Source organism: Oryzias latipes, chromosome 21 (assembly GCF_053564925.1).
Source record: "Oryzias latipes strain Hd-rR chromosome 21, Olatipes_Hd-rR_3.1".
NCBI classification, from domain to species: Eukaryota; Metazoa; Chordata; class Actinopteri; order Beloniformes; family Adrianichthyidae; genus Oryzias; species Oryzias latipes.
The window spans coordinates 21905316-21929717 of record NC_136257.1 but is presented as its reverse complement, the minus strand read 5'-3'; the positions used below and the strand labels follow the sequence as shown (position 1 = coordinate 21929717).

The following is a 24402-nucleotide window of genomic DNA, read 5'->3' as shown; positions in this document are numbered from 1 at the left end:
CATTTAACAATATGAAAAGTAAATGTTTTATGATTGTGCCCCCTAAAAACGAGCCGTCCTCCCCTACCTTAATTCTTCTGGAGTTGAATTTGGTCAGATGGTATCTATACTAAGAAAAAAACAAGGTCAATTAAGGGAAACTGCACCAGTTATGTTTTTAAAGTTATTTATTATTCTTGGTATTGGTCAGTTGGGTACAGGAAAAACTTCTTTTTGTCAGATGTAACACCTCAATGCAGGAGACTGATCCATAATGATAAAAAACAATCAGACCCAGGTAAAACGTTCATCAAAGTACATCAAAACAAAATTACATATGAAGTATGCAGTTTTAATATGGTGAGTAAAAATTCATGTCAGAAGTGTACTGAAAACCATACGAAAACCTCTTTACCTGAGTCTGGTGGCTTTAGACGTACAGTATCTCTATGAAAGCTGCCTCCTGCTAGTTTAAGCCTGTTGGGACCACGATACCTAGCAATATTTTGAGGCAAGGCAGATGAAAATTCAGCAATCATATTTCAGAGACAGTAGTGGAACGTCAAACAGTGTTAGTGCCCATAGCATCCCTCTTACAAAGAGTAAAGAAAAAGGCAAGTAAAAGTAATAAAAACTCAAAGTTGCTTTGTCGATCTGCCTCAAAAGCGATCCAAGTATCACTGTCTTCAGGTACACACAACAACACATGGGAAGTCAGCATGCTCACAGTAACTCACATACAGATATGAATGTCTTCTTAGAATATGTGTCTGCCATCACAGCTTGGCAAAATTACACCTATACACAACAAGATGCACAATAACACCTGGAACCATAATACCAGCCTGTGGAGTGCTGGAATTGCTTCTGTCCCATCAGAAAGACTTTCTGCAAAACCAACAACCATCTTCCCCATCCCTGCATTGGGAGAATTGATGGTATTGTCCAGTAACAATAGTCTATAGATAAAGATTTATGTTTTTCTCAAACAACTTGTATACACAAATTCATTCAAACACATTTTTTCTCTCACACTTATTACACATTATCAATGAAATGAGAATCATAAAACTTCTTTCAGTTGGTAACTGGATGTTTGACTGGTTATTTTAACTACCTACACAGCTACATTGAGAGCAATAAACCTTACAGAAGTACAAAATACTCCATAACATCCTCAGTTGGCAATTATGTTGATATATGTATATTAGATAATATGTAATCATTGCTTGGCAGCATACAAAAATAAAAGAAGTTGCTCTGGTGCATATATTTTGAATTCTTTGCATTTGAGTTTAGTAGTCTCTATGCAAGAAGAGGGAACTGTTTTCGGCACTTTTTTTAAGAAAAAAAAACATTTTAAATGATTGAGGCTGGCTCAGTTAAACATTTGATTACTGTTGACTATATTACTACCGGTAGCAGCTTCTTGAAATGATGTTGACTAGCATTTTAGCTGGCCATGATCATGCATATCTAAAATTCATTGCAACTTCAAAAAATTCAAAAATCAACTTAAATATATATTTTCATATCTTAGTTCCCACATATTGATTTAACTGTTTTTTTTGCACACCTCCGTCTTTTAAAGAAATCACGTTCTTCTATCAGCCTGCTCACAATGTAGTGTTAGAACATAGATATAAATTGTGGTCTGGTGACCTTTTTTGTGACTTTCTTTGCTTACATATTGAGAGCTGTAATACCTTGATTGTTTAAGTTGTGGAAAATGTTTTTTGGCCGTAAAATAAATATATTTTTTAAAACTACTGTAGTTTAATATCTAATTGTTATGACTGTTATCAAATTTGAGAAAAATTCACAATCTTAGTATTAAAAATTTGGAAATATTTTCTTGTCCTACAACACAGTCACTTTGTTTTTATTTTTAATTGTCTGGAAAATTAGGCCATTTTAATCTTTGTTAAACTTGAAAAACGTCAGACATGTTGAAAGTTAGATGTAAACATACCACAACTTTGGACCCACAAAAATGAAGTCAGTTTGGACATTTTTAGCCTCCCTTTTGGAACTGCTGCTTTTGGAGTTATTGTATCATCTTTATAAACAGAATCTTATAAAAATTTCTCCATCACAAATTCTTTAACCTATCTTCTTAACAAGAAAACACAAAGGAACGTGGATAATGAATGGCATGGATGTTTTAAATCATCTGTCTATAATTTAACCACAAATGTTGTGTTTTTGAAAATGCTTCTTGACCAACTTAGCTCAAGTAGTCTTTCCTTAAAAAGACATTTTCTGCATTTCTGCTGAGGTAAAATTTTAACTATTGTATAAATAGCTTGAAAATGTTTAAAGAGTTATTTTGAAACATTTTAAATTACTGAATTAATTTTTAATTAGCTTAACATTTACAACACATTTACATTGTGTCCTCCACTCTCTATTAACCAATTTAGATATTTTTTAACTATTTTGGTTTCTATAGGTGTTCATTTTCTCTAATTGTCAGGGTTCTCTGCAACACTAATATGTAAAAATGGCGCTCAGTTTCTCTTTTTTCAGTTTAGACAGATTGGTGTTATAATATGCCAGCTGTGGCCATTAACCTTCCCTATAAATAATCCTGTGTGATCATGTTAGATGTATGGTCATATAACAATATCCTCAAGAGCTGAGTAGAAATGTTTTCAGCCAAACATCAGGAGCAGTGAAATGGCTACATCTGTCATCCACAAAAGTTTGCAGAAATCTATAGAAATGCCAAGATCCACTGTGCGGCAGACCTTAAAAATGCATGGTTTCATTCAGAGCTATGACGGCTCTGCTCGTATGGCCAAAGTCCGAGTATGACATACAGTATCGGGGCACGAGAGGAGAAGGATGGAGGCAAGAAAAACTACAGAAATAACAGGAAGGTTCCCTCCTCTTTCACAGCCTCTGGGTAAAATTCTCAGGAAATACTCCTTTAGCTGCATTTTCCTTGTTCTGTTTCCAGTCATCTTCTTTCATTCCCATGAGCCAGCCGTCATCCTAAAAACACAAACAAGAGTTCTCTGTGATGGTGCTTGTGTGTGTGTTTGTGTACTCATCTGATACTTTTGAGGACCATAACTGACAAACCCTGTGAGGACATTAGCAAAAAAAACAAACATCTAGTTTGGTCCTTATAACTTGCTTTAACCCTTGTGCTATCTTAGATGACCCCATCCTTCCATTGACGTGTTCTCCCTACCATGACAAAGGTGGATAAAGGTGGAAAGATTTCATGTAATCCATGGACACCAGTGAGGATCACAAATCATTGAAGAAAAAAGGTTCAGCGAACTGTCTAGTGGGTCTAGTTGACCCAACTCCCAATGTTAAAGTGCCTAGGATAGCACAAGGGTTACGGTTGCATTGTGTGAGTGAAAAACAAATATGTGTGTGTGTACTTGTCTTAGACTCTTATACTTGTAAGGAGCAACCTCTCACAGATGACACACATTGTGAGGAGATCTGTTGTAATGAGGACGTCAGCTTTGGAAGCTTTACCTCCAGTGCTTACATTCTTTCCACAATAACTCTTTAACCAATTAGAGAAATAACGTAATTCCAATGGATTCTCAGTGAAGAAAAGCAGCCATATGCTAAAATACAACACTTTACAGTAGTGAAGTGCTTATGCAGGTGTTGCTGGAGACATCTTCTGTGTTGAAGCGTTAAAAGTTGCTTTCAAGGACTGCATTGTGTGAGTTGAAAACCATCAAGAAAAAGACCAACTTTGGTGTGTGTGTGTATGTGCGTACTTGTTCCTCAGGGTTATCAAAATGGACCACTAGGACCACATCACCAGCCTTCATCTCGAGTTCGTCTGTATCGTTAGCTGCATAATCGTGCATCACCTGGACCTTTTGATAATAACGTTTACATTAGTTTAGTTTACATAAATAGGTACATTTGTCAGAAATGCTTGTCACTCTAAATATTATCTAGTTAAATACAAATGACAAATACATTTTAAAATAAATGAAGTATTTTCTTTTACCTTGAACAGAAAGCCAGGAGGCATTTCTGGAGTTTCTGCGGACACCTCTGTTGACTCTGCAGCTGCTGCAGGTGTCTTCAAGAATTACAGAGAAGAAAGGCAGAGTTCACATAAAAAGTAAATACACCAGTGTATTTGATCATGTTTAGGTCTACCAAACGGCATTCTGCTAAAAAAGCATTTTACAAGAAATTCTTCTTCTATTTTCTTTTTTTTTAAAGCTTTTTTGTATAATTTGGCACCCTTTTCAAACATTTTAGCTTTTTTCAAAAAATGCAATTTCTTTTTTCTAATGCAACCAAAAAATGTATTTCAAAAATAAGTACAAAAAGCATGCTAATACATCTGTTTTGGCACTTACCTCCTCTGTCACGGTTTCCTCTGCTGCTGGTGCAGCAGCAGTTGACGTCTCACCCTAAAAGCAGAAACGCAGCAATAACAGAGACTTAATTAGCAGAGATGTGCATGATTAAAAAAATGCAGAGAAAATAATGAAAGACAGAAGTTTGAGACAGACAAGACACCAACAGACAAGAAGCTGAACAGTCTAAACAATTGTATTCAAAAGAAGATGGACATGTTGAATAGACAGCAAAATTATATCTTTAGCACAATTATGAGGATAAAGCTCTGCACATTGCATTTGTGATCAGCAGTGATGACGACTAACAGCATGCATCGAGAAACAGATGCGTCTATTGCTGTCTCTCCCTCATTCAGATTGCTCTCTACCACAGATGATGCATCTGTTTCTGCTCCTGATGCATCCTAAGAATTTTCCTAGTCATTTTTTTCACACTCTGTTAAAGTTCTGTTCATTATTTTAAATTTTACTGTTAAACCTCATTCTCAAGAGCTAATGCATCTGGTTCCGTTTTTATCCAGATGCATTGTTTCGTTCTCTCCATCGTTACCTGACCCTCTTCATTATCCATCACAGCAGCAGCTGGGGGGGTTTCCTCCTCAGCTACATTAGCTTCCTCAGCAGGTGTTTCATCTGCAGTAAGCTCCTCTGTCACTGGCTGGTCTCTGTCATCATTCCATCCTTCTTCTGCCTCAGCCACAGACTCGTAGCTGGCCTCTTGGGTGGCATTGTCCCCCCACCCCTCCTGGGTAGCAACCACAGGGTCATCCTGGACTGGTTCAGGTTCATCATCCCCCCAGGCCTCCGTGGCAGCTGCTATGGGGTCATAGTGGATTGGCTGGGTACCATCGTCTCCCCAGGCCTCAACAGCAGCAGCAACAGGATCATAGTGCATCTTGGTTTCTTCTTGAGGGGCTTCATTGTCCTCATGCTAAAGGGTAAGGGTCAGGTTTCACGCAATCAGAAGGGAAATGTTTTATTTTGTTCATGTTACAGTACGGGCACAAGTTAAACTGATAAGCAAAATTCTCAAAACAAAATGCAGGAGGATAAGGAAAAATCACAAGGGACCTATTATGCTGTTTTTTTCTATCTATTTAACCCTTTAGGTCTAAGCAAAACTTTAGGAATGGATAGAAAGATAATTTAGCACAGATGTAGTGACAAATTTTAACTTCTTAGCAAAGTTAAGCTTCAACATACTATCCACGTTTCACAAAAACTAAACTGAAGATATTATACTCTGGCTTTGTAAATGCCCCTATCTGTGATAGAGAAATTTATTTGGCACAAAATACCGGCCTCCTCCAAAGCGAAAAAATAAAATAAATTTAGAAAAAGGCTGGCATTTATTTGAAGACTAATTATATATAAAAAAAAAAAAAATTCCGAAAAAGAAGAATTTTTGGAAAGGCCAAATTACGCTAAGTTAAAAACTGTAAGGTAAAGAATTCTGTACTAGCACAGTGAAACAGCCAATCATGTTTTGAGCCATTTTTTTAGAACATAATTGTGCCTGCACACTGTAAAGAGTACGTAATCAAATAAGCAATTCTGCTCTTTGTAAAAGTACATGCAGGAAATGCTTTGAAAATACATTATTTGTAGGAAATTGGTACAAACAACTCAAAAGTACAACTACACACACATTTTTCAACTCAATCCATTCCAATCAGTACAAAACAAAATAAAACATCCGAAGTCAACATTATAGAACTGAATATTTTTAAAGCATGAAACGCATAATAGGTCCACTTTATAAATAAACGAATTTAATGACTAAAAATATCAAGGAAATGTGTTTTTTAGGGCAAAAGGGGTTACATGGTACAATATTTTGTTGCGCATGACAAATGCACAACAAAATGAACAGCAGAAGACTACAGTCAAACTAAGAATGCACATAAGTACAAAGGGATTTAATTAAAACTATGTAAAGAAAAAGTTGGCATGAATATGAAGAAAATCATGAACACATCATGAAATCCAAAACTGGATTGTGGGCTGGATTTAAAACAGTGGTTAAATATCAGATCTTAAAACAATTTCTTTCTATAAAGTCTTGCGAAAATATTATTCAAACTTTACCTCAAATTGGGGCCGTTCTTGCATTTGTTAGTCAAGTGAAATTTGCTTCAGTGGAAGGATTTTAGAGCAAATGCTAGTTTATCTTTACTGACACTGAAAGCACGAGTAAATGTTACACATTATTCCAACTTTTTCTGAACACGGCTGCCTCTTAAAAACAGTTCTCACAAACATAATGTTAAAAATATGTAGAAAAGTTTGAGCAATCACAAATTAAGAGGTTTATGATAATGTGATTCGTTAATTATCTGAACTATTAGGGGTAAATAAAAAAAACAAATAGAAAAATTAAAAGCAGGTTTGAGATGATGTTTTGTTTGGGAGGTAGTCATAAGCAAATATTTCACATTAGTATTGATGTCATACTTTATCAATACAGAAAAGGATCATTTCAAGAATAGGTAAAGCAAATGACTTTAAAGACCCACTCTGATGATACTGGTGTGTTTAAGATGTTCTCGTAGCATTTTTCTGATGATGGGGACATATATAAAGAAATTGGAGTTCAAAATTTTGTTTTGGAGTATTTTTTCATTTTATATTGTGAATCAGGAGCAGTTTGCCATTTGAAAAAGAGCCTGTTTGTTGAGGCCTCAGTGGGCCACTAGCTCCCTGCTTCAAGCTCTAAGCAATGTTAGGGGAAGGAGGGCGGGGCAACTCTACTTCAACAATCCCAGCCACAACTCAGAAGCAAATTGCTAATGAACTCCTGCCACTTAGCAGAAAAACTATGTCCCAGAAAACGACACAGGTTCTTTGATTTTGGCTAAAAATTGAAGAATCATAATTTAAAGACAGCTGGAAACGCTTTTAAAGTAGATCAAAAAATGATCAGAGTGGGAGTTTAAAGAAAAGCGGGGGAAAAACACAAATGTATTTTTTTTTCCCATCAGAAGACAAATTTTAATCCTCTGACAGAGAACAGAAAGCATGGGGGGAGTCCTATTTTCAGATGGAGGGGGGCCTCTGTAAGAGCAGAAGTGTCATCCCTCTTTTAGCCAGTGCTGCTTTATTAAAAGCTTTCATATGATAGAGCCATTTGACAGAGGAGACACATCTGTCTTACAGTGCATGAGACAAACAAAGGGGTCAGGTCATGGTCTATACAAACAGTGCTTTGTGAAATTGCCCTATGCATTCTTTTAAATCTACCATTCCCTTTTTTAAGAAAAAAAAACAATACATAGAAAAAAAAGCAACTTCACCCAACTTTTTTTAACACAAAATAAAAACATCCATTTATGTCACATGTAAGAATGAGTTTTCATTAAAAAAAAGGGAAATCATGTAGATGACTGCTTTTTTAACATCTACTTTGATGGATAAATGAGAATCTACACAAACTTTATAGTTTAACAGCCTTACATGTGAGCACAGATGGATATGAGAGGAAAACTTAAAGTGAAGAAGTTAACTCAGTTACACGTTAGTACATTTGTCATTGCATCAGTTGCATTGTACAATCACTCTTGGATGAGTTTCAGTTCTACACATCACCGCTCGTGCTCAAAATCATTATGGACACTGTAAATAACGATGCAAAATCTCAAGTTAGAACTGAACTGATTCAAGTTCATCTCCAAGTTCCATTTGTGTTGTACATCAACATTTTGTGTTAAATGATCACATCAAACACTGCAGACAAAAGACAACACCAACAGATTTGGGGAAGACAAACGAAACATGGAAGAGCTATTAGAAAAGACATGAAATGACTTTTGTAATGGCTGTTGTGCTCATATGTTTACACAATTTGTAAAATACTGGAGAATGTTGTAGGAAAATGTGGCTCATCAGTTTTGATGGATTGTTGTTCAATTTAAAAGCCAAATAATTCAAATAAATGTGACATTTTTGGACCACTTGATTTATTTAGCCTATTTTTTCATGGTAGAAATATGAGGACAACTGTTAGTGGGCAATTTGAATAACATTTATTTTTTTTATGAACACAAAAAACAAATAACAATTAAAGAGATTTCATGAATTAAAAAAAAAAACATTTCATTTATGCTTAAATCAGAGGCATATGCTTACCCATGAGTCCCAGTTTGCAGGCTGTCAAAAAAAAAACAGTAAAATTAGAAAGGCAGGTATGAGAACGAAGGTCCTGCTTGTTTTGTCAATAACGCACTCCACCGCAGGCCCATGCTCTAAAACTACAATCTCAAAGCACAAGGTCTCCAAAAAAGAAAGATAGGTAACATTCATTCAGAAGGAAGGAGCATAAATAGATTTTAACACAGGGCTAAGCCTAAACAATAATACTACATAAAAGTTACCAGATCAGTGAATATTCCAGCCAAAGGTTAGACAGCTAAAACCAAAGCAAATAGTGTTCTTGCCAAAGAATGACAACAAAAAGTTAACCTTTTTTTTTTTTGGATCAGAGAAGCCTTCCTATGGGAGCTGAAGTAAGATGTGTTTGCTGAAATGTCCAGCAGAAAGGAAAATGTTGATATTCGCTCCAGTTTGCAACATCTAAGAAGACATTTTATTTTTTAAAGTTTTAAAACTTGACGCAGATAAAAAACTAAACTTCAACTATTCAGTAATCTAAATAATGTATTCAAATAATTTGGATATAAACACAAGATGTCAAAACTGAAATAAGGCTGGTGAAATAATGTGTGGATTGTCAGTCACACCAAGAGGCTCAATAGAATCGGCATCTTTTGTTTATCAAGATAATTTCTAGAGCTACTATTGATAAATGGCATGCTGGATGTCTCACTTCATTCAGACACATTTGTCTCCATTTATTATTTGGTCGGAGGCAAAATTTTGCATATAAAAATATTAAAGGGATAAAAAAACTCATCATTTTTGTTAAAGTGTGAATAAAAGGGAATGTAGTGTATAAGTGCAAATTATTAGATTTAGGTAAACATCAGCTACTTCTCAACAATTTGGTTCTAAACTTTAAATGTGCTTGACTTTAAAAAATTGTCTATCTCAGTCCTGAGGGAAAGAAAAGAGCAAAATTGGGCTGTAGAACGAGCTGCTATACATGCTACGAGTGATCTGTGGATTTGTGCTAAAGTCAAAGAAGTGGTCACTAGAAGCAAATTCTCATGCCGTTATCCATCTCCAGTTTGGAAAGAAGCAGTGCAAGCAACACCCCAGTTGATGGCCAGCTTTCCAAGCGATTTCCCGTTGTATCGAGACCTATGACGTTGATTTCAATGCATATAAAGTTTCCCAGCCACACAGGAAGCAGCCAAAATCTTTTGAAAGCTAAAGAAAACTGTTTACATTTGCTTTTTTTTGGGTGGATAGGACACTTTATATTGCAGTGAAACAAGTTCCTTTGGATTCAAATGTCATGACAGGAACTTTGTCTCTGAATAGAATGTGAAATCTTTTGGGAAGACTGGCATGTCGTAAAGAAAAGGGTCTGTGGGATCTCTACATTCATGCCATGAATCATCCACCTGTCCAACCGTGGGGACTTTGGTTGCTTCACTGAATGAGTCCAGGTCCAAATCCAAAAGGCTGCTGACTGCAAGACTGTCAAACTGATAACAACAGGGACAGGAGCGCTCATTGGCTAACTGTGTTAAACCCAATAGAATGGAATAGAGTAGAATAGTTATTTAACAAGGCCAGAATGTTTAAGAGATGTGACCAGAAAAGGGGAAAGGACTGTCTAGAAATGTAGCATCAGCTGCTCACTTACCTCTGTAGGTGAGGTGACGCTAATATCAGGAGTTGCTGCAGCATCAAACAGGTTGATGATGTTCTCTGTTTTTAATTCCTTGGACGGGGTCGCCTTTGGTGGAGGAGGCACTGCTGGTTTCAACTAAAATCCAGACAAAAATGAGCAGTTTCAGAATCAGAATCAGAATTACTTTATTGATCCCACACATGGGAAATTTGTTTCCCGTTGTTTGACAATATGTTACAAGGAAGAGGGGCAACGTTTTTTATTTTTCACCCGGAAATGTTGTAACTGTGACAAATTATTGCAAAGGAATTAAAAATACATCTTTTTTCCAGTAAAGCATGTTTTTTAGTTGGGCACAAATAGCAAATTAGAAAAACTTTCTGAACATAATTACTTAACTTTCTCATGCAAATAGGACTTTTAGTGAAACTTCTGATCTAAAAACTTTACTTTGAGGGTGTTTCTACCTTGGATGGTGATTTTGGGATCGGAGGTGGTCCTCCTGGTCTGAGGGTGTGGTTAGTTGCTTCCTTTCCACTAAATAAAAAAAAAACGACAAAGGAAAAAATTTGCAATTTTAGAAAAATGTAATATTAATTTAAAAAAAAACTATGAGAAACAAAGAGAAAAGAGGTTAATGTGGTTAAACACAAGCTAGAAGACAAATAGGAAATGTTACAGAAGCGTGCGTTACAATACACCAAGCAGAATTTGTTTTTGCAAGAGCTATCATGCAAGAAAGGTCTGCCACTCCTATTTTTATTCATCTCCTCTCATGCAAACAGGCTTTGTTTGTGCCTAACCTGACAAGTGAGCACAGGAAAAAAAAAACATTCATTTTTACAGAAGAGACAAAAGTACAAATCAGAGCTGTAGATATCTAAGGAGTCAACAGCAGGCGCACATGCCTGCTGCCACAATTTTTGCATTAGGAAGTTTTTAATTATCTTGAATTGCCCAATAGATGCATCTTTTGCTAAAAAGAAAAATAATGTCATGCATGTGTTCAACATTTTAAGCATTAAAACAAGGAGCCTTAAACATTTTCTTTTCTTTTTCTGTGGCTCCCCACAGAGGAACTGAACACACCAAGGAAGAAGATACCAACTATGTCAATTCCTTTATAGCTCCAGCTCTGAGTGATCCCGAAATGTGTTTGACCGAATCCAAATTGTTCCCCTACCCCTCCGGCTTCTCCCTACCCCTGCCCATTTAGCCCTCCAAACGGAGAGTTCTGGAAAATGATTGTGTCTTTAAATTCGGACGTTATTACCACTTAATGTCATCAAAAGGTCATCTACGTTAGAACTGAGCTGCTGGCGCTCGGAAAATACATAACATCAGTTTTATAACTTTAAAAAATCATGCACAAATAACGGTCATTATTTAAATTTAAATGTAAATGTCAGTGCTTCAGAACAAAACCATGTGATGAAATGCGTTTCTCCTCCCTCCCCGCAGAGGGATACCTAACCCTAAGTCACTACAGCTTCTCCTTAAAAAAAGAAGTTTGGACACCACTACAGCTTCAAGTGCCACTACAATAGGAGGGGTAGGGAGAAGCCAGAGGGGTGGGGCAAGAATTCGGATTCGGCCTTTGTGTTATCACTTCACACAATCACTGGTTCCAGTGACAGCTCCCACGCCTCCAGACTGACTGACACATTGACGTTGGACAGACAGACAGAGTCATATCACTATTGTTGCCATAGTCTCCACCAATTACCTCAGGCTTGGTCCCGATGCCGAGATATTGCGGTTACCTGCTTTGCTGAAAAGAGGAAGTTCAGGAGTGGCTTCAGGTTCATTCTTGTTGGTTTCTTTTGCCCTAATTGATGCTGCTGATTAGCAGCAAAAACATTGATTGCATCTACTCGACTACACAGATAATGTTCCAGAAAAGTAGGACTGAGCGTTTCAGAAACTTTTGGTCACCTGAGGCTTAAAGGCAAGGCCTTTATGAAGATTTGCAGAAAGATTTTCCAGAAAGTAAACATTGGAGTAAAACATTTTAACATTCAAAACTCATCGTAGGACACTTTAAAGATACCAAAACCACATTTGAAGCCCAATTTGACCTTACGCCGTTTTCCGAGATGGTTAGAATTGAATTATATTCACTGATTGATTAGATATTTGTGCCAATGCTCAGGCAAATGACAATAACAACTGTTGAGGCTGAAATCGTTTTCACACTGGACCAAGAAGACATAAATCAATACATCTACTGTCCGTTTTATTTTAAAGTGACTTGCAGAAAAAAATGTTTTTGTACTTAAAAAAATCTAGATGTTTTTTGGTTTCTCCACAGAGAGAGTAGCTTCTGTGGGTCACACATGTGCCTTAAATGGCAAAATTAAAATAGCTAAAGTGAGTAAACTAAAGGAAATTAGTAAACAGCGTTTGCAAACCTGTTACATAGGCTACTGGATAGTTAAATCAACATGTAATTAGAAATGTTTTATTGCAAATATTAATTCTGCTGAGTAACCATTACTAATTTATTCAAAGGTTCAAACAATTGAGATGGCATATTTGAGTCATTGGTAGATTATTACACAAACATATAACTATAAGTAGCTAAACTTTTTATATATTTTTATTCTCTTTTTAATAAAGGGCTCATTACTGAAGGAGTTTCGTCATTGCTCACTAACCTGGTTGTGTCTGTTGTCTCCAGTTTTACCAAGACATCATACAAATCTGTATCCAGCTGTCAAGAAGACAATAAACTGTAAGAAAATATACCAGTATATACTAAAAAAATATACCAGTGCAAACATCAATTCATATAAAATTATGTACATATGATTTATTTCTGCTTCTTTTTTACCTTACAATCCCCACATGAGGCGTTTTCCTCTTATCTGTCTGAAACTAGACTCCGCAAGGAATGGAAGTTTGCAGATTAATCTTACCCTACTCATTTCTTTATGAAACTTCTCCTCGAACCCCGCCAAGCTCTGGAAGGTGCTGACGTAAAACCCAACACGGCTAGATGCAGCAGAGAGCACAGAGACTTGAATCATGTTCATCCATGGTAAAAAAAAAAGTCATTTCCTAAAAGTAGTTATTCTGCACAGACTGCACACCTGTTCCAGAGGGAAGGTAACTCCTCTTGCAAGTCAAGATTAATCTCCTCAAACACCTTTTGGGCTCTTTCCAACTCCTCCTCAGCCTAAAGTATGCACAAAGTACATAAACACGAAGTGTGTTGACATGCAAAATTAGTGTTTGTGTGAGTTAGAGGCTTGAAATACACATTAGCTATTATTTATTTAGAAGTTTATCAAATCTAATTTGGAACTATTACATGTTCCTTTTATTCAGAGGATGGCAAACATTAGAGTTATAAACAAAAACCAAAAAACTATGCAACAATGGGAGAAAAACCTCAAACAAATTTTTCAACTGATACTTGTGAAGAAAGCATGAGTGGCTCTTCACTAATGGACACCTTTTTCCCACCATATTTCCTTCCTCCTAGAATAGTTAAAAGGTAGATCCACTGCTTATCAACAAGCACAGGCTTGGATGAAGGTTTTCAGCTCTGGACTATGTTATAACACCTTAGCACCACTAGGTGGCAGGTGAGCAGATGCCTTTAAAACAGATCAAACGAATTAAAGGTAATGTTAGCCGTGGATATATTTTTTGTTGTTTGTTTATTTGTTTACATATGCTGGGGGGAAAAACAAATAATTAACATACTTTGTGGCAAAAAAATTAAAAAAAATAACTTGTGCTTTTTAACTGTTGTCATCTAAATTCTTTGATGCCCTGATTAGATTCTATTGAAAGCAGTTGAGAGACTAGATATATTAGGTGTATTTTTAATAACTTTTTTTTACTTTTGATTTTTTGTTGTAACTGTTTTCAACTGAGTCAAAAAAGTGTATTATGGTGGCTGCTGCTATGACTGTCCCTGCGGATTTACAGTTGTTGTTTCTGAAAGACCCTGTGTATCAAAACATGATGCTGTAGTAACCCCGTAATAATGTGTCAGTGTCCAAACAATAACTTTGCTGGATAACTTTAAGGTTGCTTATAACTATGTCAATGCTAACAGGGCTGATGAAGGTACCTGGCTTCTGGAGAGACTGCTCTGAGCAACATTGTGTGCAGACAGGATTCCTTGAGCCCACCCTGGGGTGGCTCTTTCCAGCAAGCTAGACGGCTGAAAGAAAACAAAACTCCATGAACCCCTCATGAATTGCCTTTTTTATGCATATTGATAAACCTTTTATTTTATAGTTTTCTTTCACCTTGGTAATTTTAATGCCCCCGTCCTTTTTCTTGGTCTTGTGTGTTGCAGCATAGTTATGTCTGGCACTGTCATAATCCACCAGCTTCCGGTCTCTCTTAGCAATGCGAGCCTGAAAACAGAAACAGATGTTTTTTTGTCAAAACATTTTACAAACATACTTAATGAGATCATATTTTATCACAACATTCCAGGTTTAATGGTTAAGATGTCAATCTTGTTGCTAATTCCTGACAGCAGTTATGATTACCTTTATATCAGGGAACTGGCCCAGGTAAGTATCCATGGAGATCAGAGCGTGATCAACCAACTTCTGGTGATAATCGGTCCAAAGAACATCACAGTCCTGGAGGATTGGTGAACAAAGATTTGTACACAACCAGAAAAAACAAAAAGAAAAGCTGCTCTGTTGCTTTGTATTAGATTGAGGTTATAAAATCAACTGTTCCAATGCTTTGTGACATTTGCTTTGACTTTAAAAACCTCAACTGTAAACTTCCCTCTGATAAATTTACTCTGGCATTAGCTTCCCCAGTACTAACAGCAATATTTGTCTATATAAATACAGTATTCTCCTTTTTTTGTCAGGGTTTTTCTTGTTTCTCACAGTGACACCAACATATTGACATTATACCAAAATTATAAATACAATAAAAAACTGAAAACACTTTTTATCAAAGTGATGCTGAAAAATGCAGTTCTGATCCTAAACCCTCTCACGCTGTCATCGCATTTTAATTTCAGCTCAGCTGCATGTTGCGATTTTTCCCAGTCAATTTTTATGCAGAAATGGATCTTATGAACTCTTAGATCTGTGAGTGCAGATGATGAGAGGGTGAAAAAATGAGGGGAATGAAGACAGATAGAAAGACTGATGGTTTATCAAATGAAGTTCAAAGTATAACAAAGACAGTATTTCTAAAAAGAGCTGCAGTGCCCAGATAATTCTTAGATTTTGACGTTTACAATTTGATTGATGATTTTGATAAATTTATGATTAATGTTTTTAACATTTCCATTGAAAATACTTTTTAAATCGCATTACTTATAAACAAAGGTGGAACTTCCTTATAACTTCATTTGTAAATTTTACACATTATAAACAGAAAAGAAAATTGGTCTAAAAAAGACACAAGTAGCAGCTCTATAGAAAAATTGAATCAGTTAGTTCAAAAGGGGCCCAAGTCTAAGAGTTTTTTTTTTCCAGGAAATGATTTTAATTGCATATATTAAAAGGAGGCTACACCAAATGATTAATACTTTACCCAGGTTTAGCACCAGTTCATAGCTTACAAATGCTATAAAATGAATTACATCACTTTTATAATTTCAGAGGATTAGCAAACTGAAGTCTCTGGACTTGGGCCCTTCTTGAATTAAACAGGGGCACTGCCATATTGAATAACTAGTGCTGCCATCTATGGGATAAAGCAAAACCCATTCAAGAGAGGCCCAAGTCCAGGAATTTTCCACTTAATGCATTTTAAATGTCAAGCATTGTCAATACATTACAACGGACTTGGGACTTTTTTGCACATAATCAGATAGTTTTTCCCTTGAAGACCATAGAACATATAATATCTCTATTTTGAAAAAAGTGTTGGACTTGGGCCCCTTTTGAACTAACCAATTCAATTGATCTAAAAATTTGATCAACAGAAAATGCATTTTTACATTTTGCGTTTTGGTTAAACTTTGCCTTATAACGATAGAAACTACAGTAACTTAAACAGACTGGGCAAGAAATGCACAGCAGAGAAATGCAAATAGTTAGGAAACTTTAAAAAATGCCGAAAAACCCCAAAAAACTCTAGATCATTTCAGTTTCTCCTGTCAGTTGATTCGCCTGTATTGTCAAAATGGTATCCAAGCCATGCAATAGCCATAATTTTCTCTTAATTAAAATTAAAATGCTGTTAAAGGACAACAGTGCTTTTTTTCTTCAGGGCCAAAAGAGAGCTTGAGCTGTCCTACTTCCCTGTCAGGTGTGAAGACACGGAGACAAACATCCATCCACACTCACATCTGAAGGTTATTTAAGATCACTGTCATTCTCTTTGTTATAGGGACGCTTATCAGCCAACGCTTATCATTATGATTTGGCACTATGTAAAACAGAATTACCCTTTTCCTTGAATTTATTTACTGATTTTTTTTTATTACGGTACATCCAAAGGAACAGCAATACATCTCTCTCACACACATACACATAATAGAAGGAGCCATTGTAATGTCCACACAATGCACCTCTTTAATCAACAATTGTTATTGCTTTTGACCTCTAAATAAAAAGAATATCCCTGTCACTCTCACACACAAAGATAATCTTTGTCATTTCAATATTTGCTGGGAGTAAACATTGTTTTCTGACCTCTGCGATGGAATCCACCTCATTATTGCCGTACCAATCTTCCTCATACATGTCGACAAGACACGCCTGCAGGTTCTTGGAGGACTCATGCATTGCTAAAATAATAATAACAATAATTAAGCTTATTTAATGATTTACTTAGCCTTTTTTAATGCAGCTGTGCTCTTATAAGAGATATGTGTTACCTTTTACTGCCTCCAGGTATGCCCGTAGATCCCTTTGGAGTTTGCTGCCTTCAGTCTGGAGGTGAAACACAATATTTGAGGCTCATCAAAGTGCAATACAGTAGGCTGGAGGTTCGTCTTAAATAGGCAGGCAAGCTACAGTATATCGAGGTCAACAGCTGCTCAATGGCCTGATAGATGTCTTGGTACATTAGAAATATGAGGAGCTGCATGACTATAGGCTCACATATTGTTTGTTGAAGTTGATGACTCCTTCCTCAAAGGCTACATCTTTGGTCTCGTCGGCTTTGCCCAGTTTCTGTAGAACCTGTACACAAAAAACCTTGAATTACTCCATAGGAAAACATAAAACAGAACCCCATAAGCGTGTTCTTGTACTGAATTCCTGCTTTTAGTTTAGATTGGGCTCCACTTCATTTTACACATTAAGCCTTTATGTGACTGAACATGATATATGGAGTTGGTATAATATGACACAAAAAGGGAAGTAGTTTAGGGCCACAAAAAGTACTTTTGACAGAATCAAAACAATGTCAATGTTGCTTAAAAGTTATATTTATATTTTTTTCAAAAACTTTTTTATTGTCGTTACTTTAAAATGCCAATTTTCTGCAGCACGTCTTGATTATTTGTTAAAAAGGCGCCCTCTAGCGTGTATTTAGGGTACGGTGCATTTGCTTAAACGCACAGGCCTTTTTTCAGTTATGGCAGCATGTCCTCTTGTACTGTAGATCATAACTGTAGTCTATTAAGGTTGTTTAGTCAGAACGTGCGTAAAAAAAACCAGGATTTAACCGTTTACAAGTTTACATGTAGTGACGAGCAGACCTAGAAATGCAGCCTCAGAATTATAGGCCGTATCCTGTGTCACTGCAGTGGGGACGCGTGTGCTGTACAGAAGGCAATATTTCAAATGCAGGTGTTATATGAACTGAATATCACTGCACACAGAGAGTCTCCTCTCGGGTTAATGATGTCGTGATGCGACACTGCGCCCCGGCGGTGGATGTTGCACTGCCATTTGCCCCGTGCAGAGGCCTAAAAGTACGGAATTTCCAAGCTCCCATGCAAGCAGACGCAATCTTACCTTCTCCTGAGCTCTGGTCAGCTTCTTCTGGACGTTACTGGCCACTTTCCCAGCGGTTAGCCCTTTCCCCAAATTCAGCTCAGCCATCTTGTAACGCTGGTTTGTATGCGGGAAGGAGGGAAATGAAAGCAATAACGATCTGCAGGGACCGCTACAGTGTCCGCGGATGCAAATGCATCAATGTCCAATGAGCGGGTGATCAGAAAATGAACCCGGGCGGTGTTATGCTCTTGTGTATCTACAGGAGGACGTGTGCGTGTGTGGTAGGAGAACTAGGATGTATTCTCTAGTACTGCGCTGGATGTGTCCCTGTCAGAGGAGGAGGATGCTGAGAGATGATCTTAAAGGCACAGATGCTCTCGCGCTCACACGTCCAAAGCACGAAGCTGAATTTTAAAAAAAAGAACTTCAAGAAAAAAAAAAAAACATTTTACTTGTTTCCAGTTTAACGTTTAACCTGCAAAAACAATATGTTATTATTATTATTATTATTTTTGAATTATAAATTCAATAAACTAGAAAGCTTTGCTTTATTTTATTGTTTTGAATAAAAAATCGAAAAAAACTGTGTCTTATAAATAAAGTTTCAATCTTTTCATGTGCATATTTTCTGTCATTTAAACAAGAAACTTTGACCACATAAGTTGACTGTTTCGTTTCCTTTGTGCAGGTAAATCTACAACCGGTAGGGGGCGCTACATGCATGTTCCATTTATTAAACCAAACCATAGACATATATTTATGTCTGTTCAGGTTGTTTTTTTAGATGTTTTTAATGGACTAGAAAAATGTAGAAGGCCTTTAAATAAAAAATTTTTTTTTGTAGATGATACGAAATGTCTAAAAACAAAACAAACAAAAAAAACTCAAATGTTTTCTACACATGTTTTAAAGCGTTTGGGTACATTTTACTTTAGTTTGTAGAAATTCCAGAAATATTTAGGTAGTTCGTTATTTGTCTTCTTTGGGAAACGTGGCACAATGTATGGAAAACCGTTAATACAGGTGGTTGCTACTAATAGGAACTCTCCGAGGTGCTGAACCAACAAAAACACGGACGCCGTTGCATTATTTTTCGCTTTATACTAATTTAATGTATTTATAAATCTCCTGCAAAAACTCTTTATGTAAAATATGAAATGCCTTATTTTTGTGTTAAAATGGTTTTAAATATTTTTTTTATCTACATCCTTTGAAGTTAGCCTTTGTATGCCTTTCATCCATCCACCAATATGTCTCTCCTCTCTCGCCTTCCCCCTCACTTTCCCGCTTCCCCTCCCTTATCCTCTTCTTCTCCATCTCTTCTCTCATCCTCCCAATCTCCACGTCCCTTTATCCCCGAAAATAACAACATTTGGCCACGAGTCACCAAACGCATTCGTTCCCATGTAGTCACACGAACAGCTCTCATCCTCCACCCCCTCCCCCATTGGAGCCGCGCGAATGGTTTAACCCGCGGAGAGGCCGAGAGACGGGCAGCACAAAGGAAGGGCGCATTCACGTCGTTTAGGAGGGAGACAATTAGGTGCATGATGTAAACATGGAATAAAAATCGCAAGGCGGCATTCCCCCCATCACACTCCTCCATTAATGCCGTTTAATAATACATGAGGTATTAGCCAGCAGTTACGCGCCTGTCTGTTAAAGGGAAGGCGCGCAGTGAGTACGAATTAAATCCCAGAGTGTGGGAGAGCAGAGAGGAGTTCAGCTTTGTTTTATCCTCGCTTCGGGGGATTCTGGAGTTGCTTCTGGGTTTGGGATGTGATGTTGGGTTTTTCGGACTGACCACATCAGATTTTCTGCGCTTCCTTTCATCTGCTTTGGGATTGGATGATGACAAAGAGGGAACAATATGTTGCATTTCAGAGGTGAGTGAGTTTTCTTTGTCCCCCCACTGCTCCTCATTTGACTGATTTTGTTTTAACACTACATAAATGGCGCGTGGTTTTTTTTTACAGAACTAAGTGGGGCGCGTTCCTTAAATAAAGTGTGGGGTGTTTTTTTTTACCCGCTCCTCATCTTATCTTCTCCAGTCCAACTGTCCAATGACAGAACCATCCGAAAATAAAAACTGCGCTGTCCAAATGCTTGTGAAGACCGGACACAGCAGCTTCAACTCTGCCATTGTTTTCCCTCTTTTGTTTTCAAACCGTTGCCCCAGGGAACATTTGGTGCTTTTGCAGTACAAAAGACATGAGCACTTTGAGAGCTCACAGGTCTCATATCAGAGTGACAGGCAGATGAATCCTGCACGGTGTGCTTCAATAAATAATTCAGAAGAGTAAATGCTGAATTTGACACCTTTGACATGATAGTGGATGGGATGTAAACAATGGAAATCTATCTATCTATCTATCTATCTATCTATCTATCTATCTATCTATCTATCTATCTATCTATCTATCTATCTATCTATCTATCTATCTATCTATCTATCTATCTATCTATCTATCTATCTATCTATCTATCTATCTTGCCTCATTTTTTTATTTAGAGTGATTTATTGTTGGGTTTGTCACCTGCAAGCCATCTATTACATCCTTTACTTAGACACCCCTTTCAGTTTTCTTTAATGCAATCTGAAATTTGTGTAAAGGAAAAGAAAAGAACTGGGAGGTAAATAAATAAACTGATCAAGTAATTGGAGTTCAAACATGTTGTTGCTTTTGTGGCTGTGTCATATTTTTAGGGTTCAGGTAGAGCTTTTTTGAATTTTCTTTATTTGCAACTTCCAAATAATTGTAAAACCATGTTTTCCTACAAGTTTCAATGTTCACAAATGCATTACGCTCTTCTTCCAAGCTTGAATCTGTCGCATTATCAATGATGCCAAGATCCTTCTTTCTCTGTGAGGTAATAACGTTAAGTGATACACGGGCATTGAGAAGGGAGGGAACAAGCATTGGGATTCATACTCATGTCTTCGTGCCCAGTGGGTTCCCAATATGTTTGATTGCTGATGGTTATGTAACCATTAGCAAGAGCCAACCAGTCTTCAGACTTGGGATTTTGGCCAAAGGGACAGACTCAGTTCAGTAAGAGTCTAGCCAGAGGAGAAAATCTCCTTATGGTATTTCTTCTTTTCATAAGTGACAAATCTGGTTGGGGTTTCTTTGCACAGACCAACATCTTTGTTTTTTAGCAGGAGCCTTTCCAGTCTCTGGTTAGGTTCTTTTCAATGTCCAAAGGAAGCATGCAGAAGCAAGTGTACACAAACTGAGAAAAATATGGCTTTCCACCAGACATTGAAATGACCACAGTGAGAAAAATGTTATTAGTTTTGGAAAAAAACAACAACTTTGTGTTGCCAAGCTATGTGTGGTTGCAGTTATGCAAGTGAAGTTGTTCATGGGCTAAAAAAATCAGCAGAAATCTGTTGGTGACAGACAGTGTCCCTTTTTCCATGTAGAATATTTGGTAAAAAGAGAGATTTAAGAAAAGTAAAACAGTAAGACAATGGACAAATGGCATGACAGTGGTATAACATGTACCTACAAATAGAGAAATGTAATAACAGCAACAAAAAAGTGAGACAGATCCAAAGGGAACCAAAGAATCAGAAGGATGAGCATGGAGGGGAGGGAAAGGGTAAAGTCATTCCTAATCCAATTAGTACCCAACAGTGCTGTCTTTCTCGCTGCCTTTTCCCCCAAACTCTCACATCACATATAATTGTCTAAAGTGCTAGTGTTGTGTTCATTATGTCGCCACTGCAGGCCTTTTAAAACAATGCAAGCACCTCTGGCAGACAGAAAAAAACTGGTCGATGTCCATCAATGTGATGTCGAAAGTGTCACGAAAGGAGCCTGTAGTTTGACATGGATTGTTCGACTCATATGTAAGAGCCTCTGGCAATGTGGCGTAATGCATGCATGCATTTAGCTGTTATGTTGTGGCTGCAAGAGTCCTTGCATATCATCAAAGCTGACACTTCAGTTCCATCAGCCCTATTGTGCGTTTTGGTGCAAAGAACTGTTTTTTTTATATGCAGACATAGCTGTCCTCGCACAGATTTATCCTGTTTTCCATGCTGGGAGGTGATTGGGCGGCCCTCATCTGTGCTGCATGCAAACACGTGCTGTTGCTCGTGCCGCCACATGAAACATCAACACGCAGAGCAAGGAGGAAAAAAAACAGTTACAGTTAAATGCAAGCATGGATGACAGGCATAGAGAGACAAAACTATGAGTAGCGTCGTCAACATCAAGTAAAGGCAATGATTTCTTTAATACGTGTTACTCAGTGATGAAATATGTCCCCGCAGGCTGCAGTTTTTCACCCCTTTGAGACTAAACAAACTGTTTCATTCCTGGAAGCAAAAATACATTCTTTCACTCACTCAGGACCACTGTGTGTGCATGAGTGCTACAGACTTTAATCAATACTTCTAGAAATGGAAAAAGGATTTTGTGTTATCGTTAAACTGCGCTGTACTTCCCTTCCGCTCTTTAACATCTTTCAGCTAATTGGTTTGGATTTACAGCACCCCAACTTTTCTGTTCTGCCTCAGTCCCTCTAATCTCATCATCCAAATTGCAGCAGCAGATGCATGTTTTCAACAAATGAGCATTCCTGTGTAAACCATCACATTCAGCTCTGGAGTTATTACTTGGAGAAAAGAGGCTGATGCAGAGTTACCAGACCTGAAAAAGAGGCCGAATATTGACTGTGTTTGGTGATCAGATGCAAGACTCTAAATGCTAATGTTTCTGACTGCTGGATGTCTAAACAGGCTGTGCGATGGCGTGTTCAGCACATCAGCCTAGTCAGTTGATAATATATCAGTGTCATAAGCAGCTTGCTTGAACACTGCAGCTTTAATCATGATGTGCGGATGAAATGGAAAAGACAAAAACTACAACAATGGCAGCGTTAAAAACAGACAAAGACAAAACTGAAAGGATCGTACTTGTTCAAGAAAACAAGACATTTAGATTTAGTTTTGTCTTCAGCAGGTTCTTCAAAAAAATTATAAGACATTTCAAGGCAGCTAAACGCTATTAAAAATCTTGTAAACAATTTTAGTGTGTAGCTGGCTATCAAATAGTGTTTTTAATAAAAAAGATCCAGTTTAAAAAAAGGTTATAGTTGTTCGGTAGAAAATATAATGGGAGGGCCACATTCTCCTTGCTCTGCTCCATTCTAATGCATCCACTTGTAGATGACTAGATCCATGTACATCTTTGTTTTCCTGGCCTGTGGCTCAAAACTGTACCGCTGGACACCTCCAGTATTGCTCGCCATTTTTTTTTTTTGTACCGGTGATGTTTGGTTGGTGGGGTGAGGGGCTGTAAGCTAGCAAGAGAGAGTGTAAAAAGATAGCTCTCAGTTATGGATGATGGGAAGAGGAGTCAGGGTTGCTTTGCACCAATAGTTTCACTCACAACTCGGAGGCAAATTTCTGATTGATTCCTGCCACAGTGCAGAAAGTATGTACTAAAAACAACAGTTTTTTAACTTTGGCTAAAATCAGCTTAATGATATTAAAATACCTCTGGAAACACCATTAAAATAGATCAAAAGATGACCAAAGTTGATCTTTAAAAAACAATAAATAAATAAAAAACTGCATTTTACAAATAAAAACTTTAAAAAATGTTTCATATTTCAGTAGAAATCTTGTGTATTTTTTGTTACCTTGTCAAAAAAATGCTTTTTGTTGTGTTTCCTTTATCAATGCTCAAAAGGATTGTTTTGATTTCTAAAGCTTTTTCTTTAGGTTTTTGTTTTTTCCAGACATTCACACTTTTTTTTAAGTTTGTTTGTAATGGTTTTCTATTATGCAGAGACATTTTTTTTACCCTAAAACCAAACAAATACAACTTAGAGCATAAAAAAATATTTGAAAATAACTTCAAATGGCTCCCCTTTTCTATCATCTCTTTTGGACTTTTGGGAAAAGACAAATGAATTTTTGCAGAACTGAACACAACGTTAACACTGCAGCTTAAAACTGGTTGAGCAAAGGAGAAAAAATGAGATGAAGTAAAGCAGTTTGAAGAAGCAGAGAGAGATACGCTGCTAAAAAAGAGAGCCAGTGAAAGACAGAGAGAGCTGTAATCTGATGAAAGCCTCTTTACTCCCCTGTCACCTCACCTGCAGGCCACGAGCAATGACCAAGGCTTACACAGGGATCAGCACTGTGGCCAGCCTCATATGTGCTCACATGCAGTAGCACACAGGCTGTTTATCTTTCAATCACATCATCAAGGGAAATTAGACTGGTTTATTAACTTTATATTTACCTTCAGATCACATTTTATCCAAGAAACTGCCTGGTTATAACAGATTTTTACATTATAAGGCATGACTTTTAAAATATCAGTTAAGATCTCCCAAGACACAATAAATCTGTATTTCTTTCCCCAAAATAATATAATCTGTTTGTTGTTGTGACTTTTATGGT

At 37.1% G+C, this 24402-nt stretch overlaps 2 protein-coding genes across 7 annotated transcripts in view; one reads left to right on the top strand and one right to left on the bottom strand.

The window, feature by feature from the left end:
- Positions 1-149: 149 nt before the first annotated feature.
- bin1a (bridging integrator 1a) lies at positions 150-19405 on the bottom strand. 6 transcript variants are annotated; one of them, XM_078939937.1, is made up of 20 exons: positions 17997-18339; positions 17136-17216; positions 16910-16964; positions 16725-16819; positions 14604-14699; positions 14355-14465; positions 14174-14266; positions 13182-13267; positions 13008-13083; positions 12747-12802; positions 11816-11860; positions 10557-10626; positions 10102-10224; positions 9857-9940; positions 8460-8480; positions 4885-5265; positions 4332-4385; positions 3971-4045; positions 3732-3833; positions 150-2976 (listed from the first exon to the last, which is right to left on the bottom strand). In XM_078939937.1, the coding sequence occupies exons 1-20, from the start codon at positions 18081-18083 to the stop codon at positions 2875-2877; spliced, it is 1893 nt and encodes a 630-aa protein (XP_078796063.1). In that variant the 5' UTR covers positions 18084-18339; the 3' UTR covers positions 150-2874. The 6 variants fall into 6 exon arrangements, with proteins under 6 accessions (XP_078796063.1, XP_011487959.1, XP_078796066.1 ...); XM_011489657.4 differs by lacking the exon at positions 9857-9940 and having other exon boundaries at positions 17997-19405; XM_078939940.1 differs by lacking the exon at positions 4885-5265.
- tmem198aa (transmembrane protein 198aa) overlaps positions 19289-24402 on the top strand; it is a 28949-nt gene continuing 23835 nt past the window's right edge. Inside the window, exon 1 of the mRNA XM_011489659.4 lies at positions 19289-19864. The gene's annotated coding sequence lies outside the window, so the exon portion shown is untranslated. The remainder of the gene's footprint in view (positions 19865-24402) is intronic.

Coding starts and splice junctions, on each gene's coding strand:
- bin1a (XM_078939937.1), bottom strand. CDS start 18,083: ATGGCTGAGCTGAATTTGGGGAAAGGGCTAACCGCTGGGAAAGTGGCC. Junction 12,803..13,007: donor TTCATAAAGAAATGAGTAGG/GTAAGATTAATC, acceptor TCTTCTTGACAG/CTGGATACAGATTTGTATGA. Junction 4,386..4,884: donor TGGATAATGAAGAGGGTCAG/GTAACGATGGAG, acceptor TTCTGCTTTTAG/GGTGAGACGTCAACTGCTGC.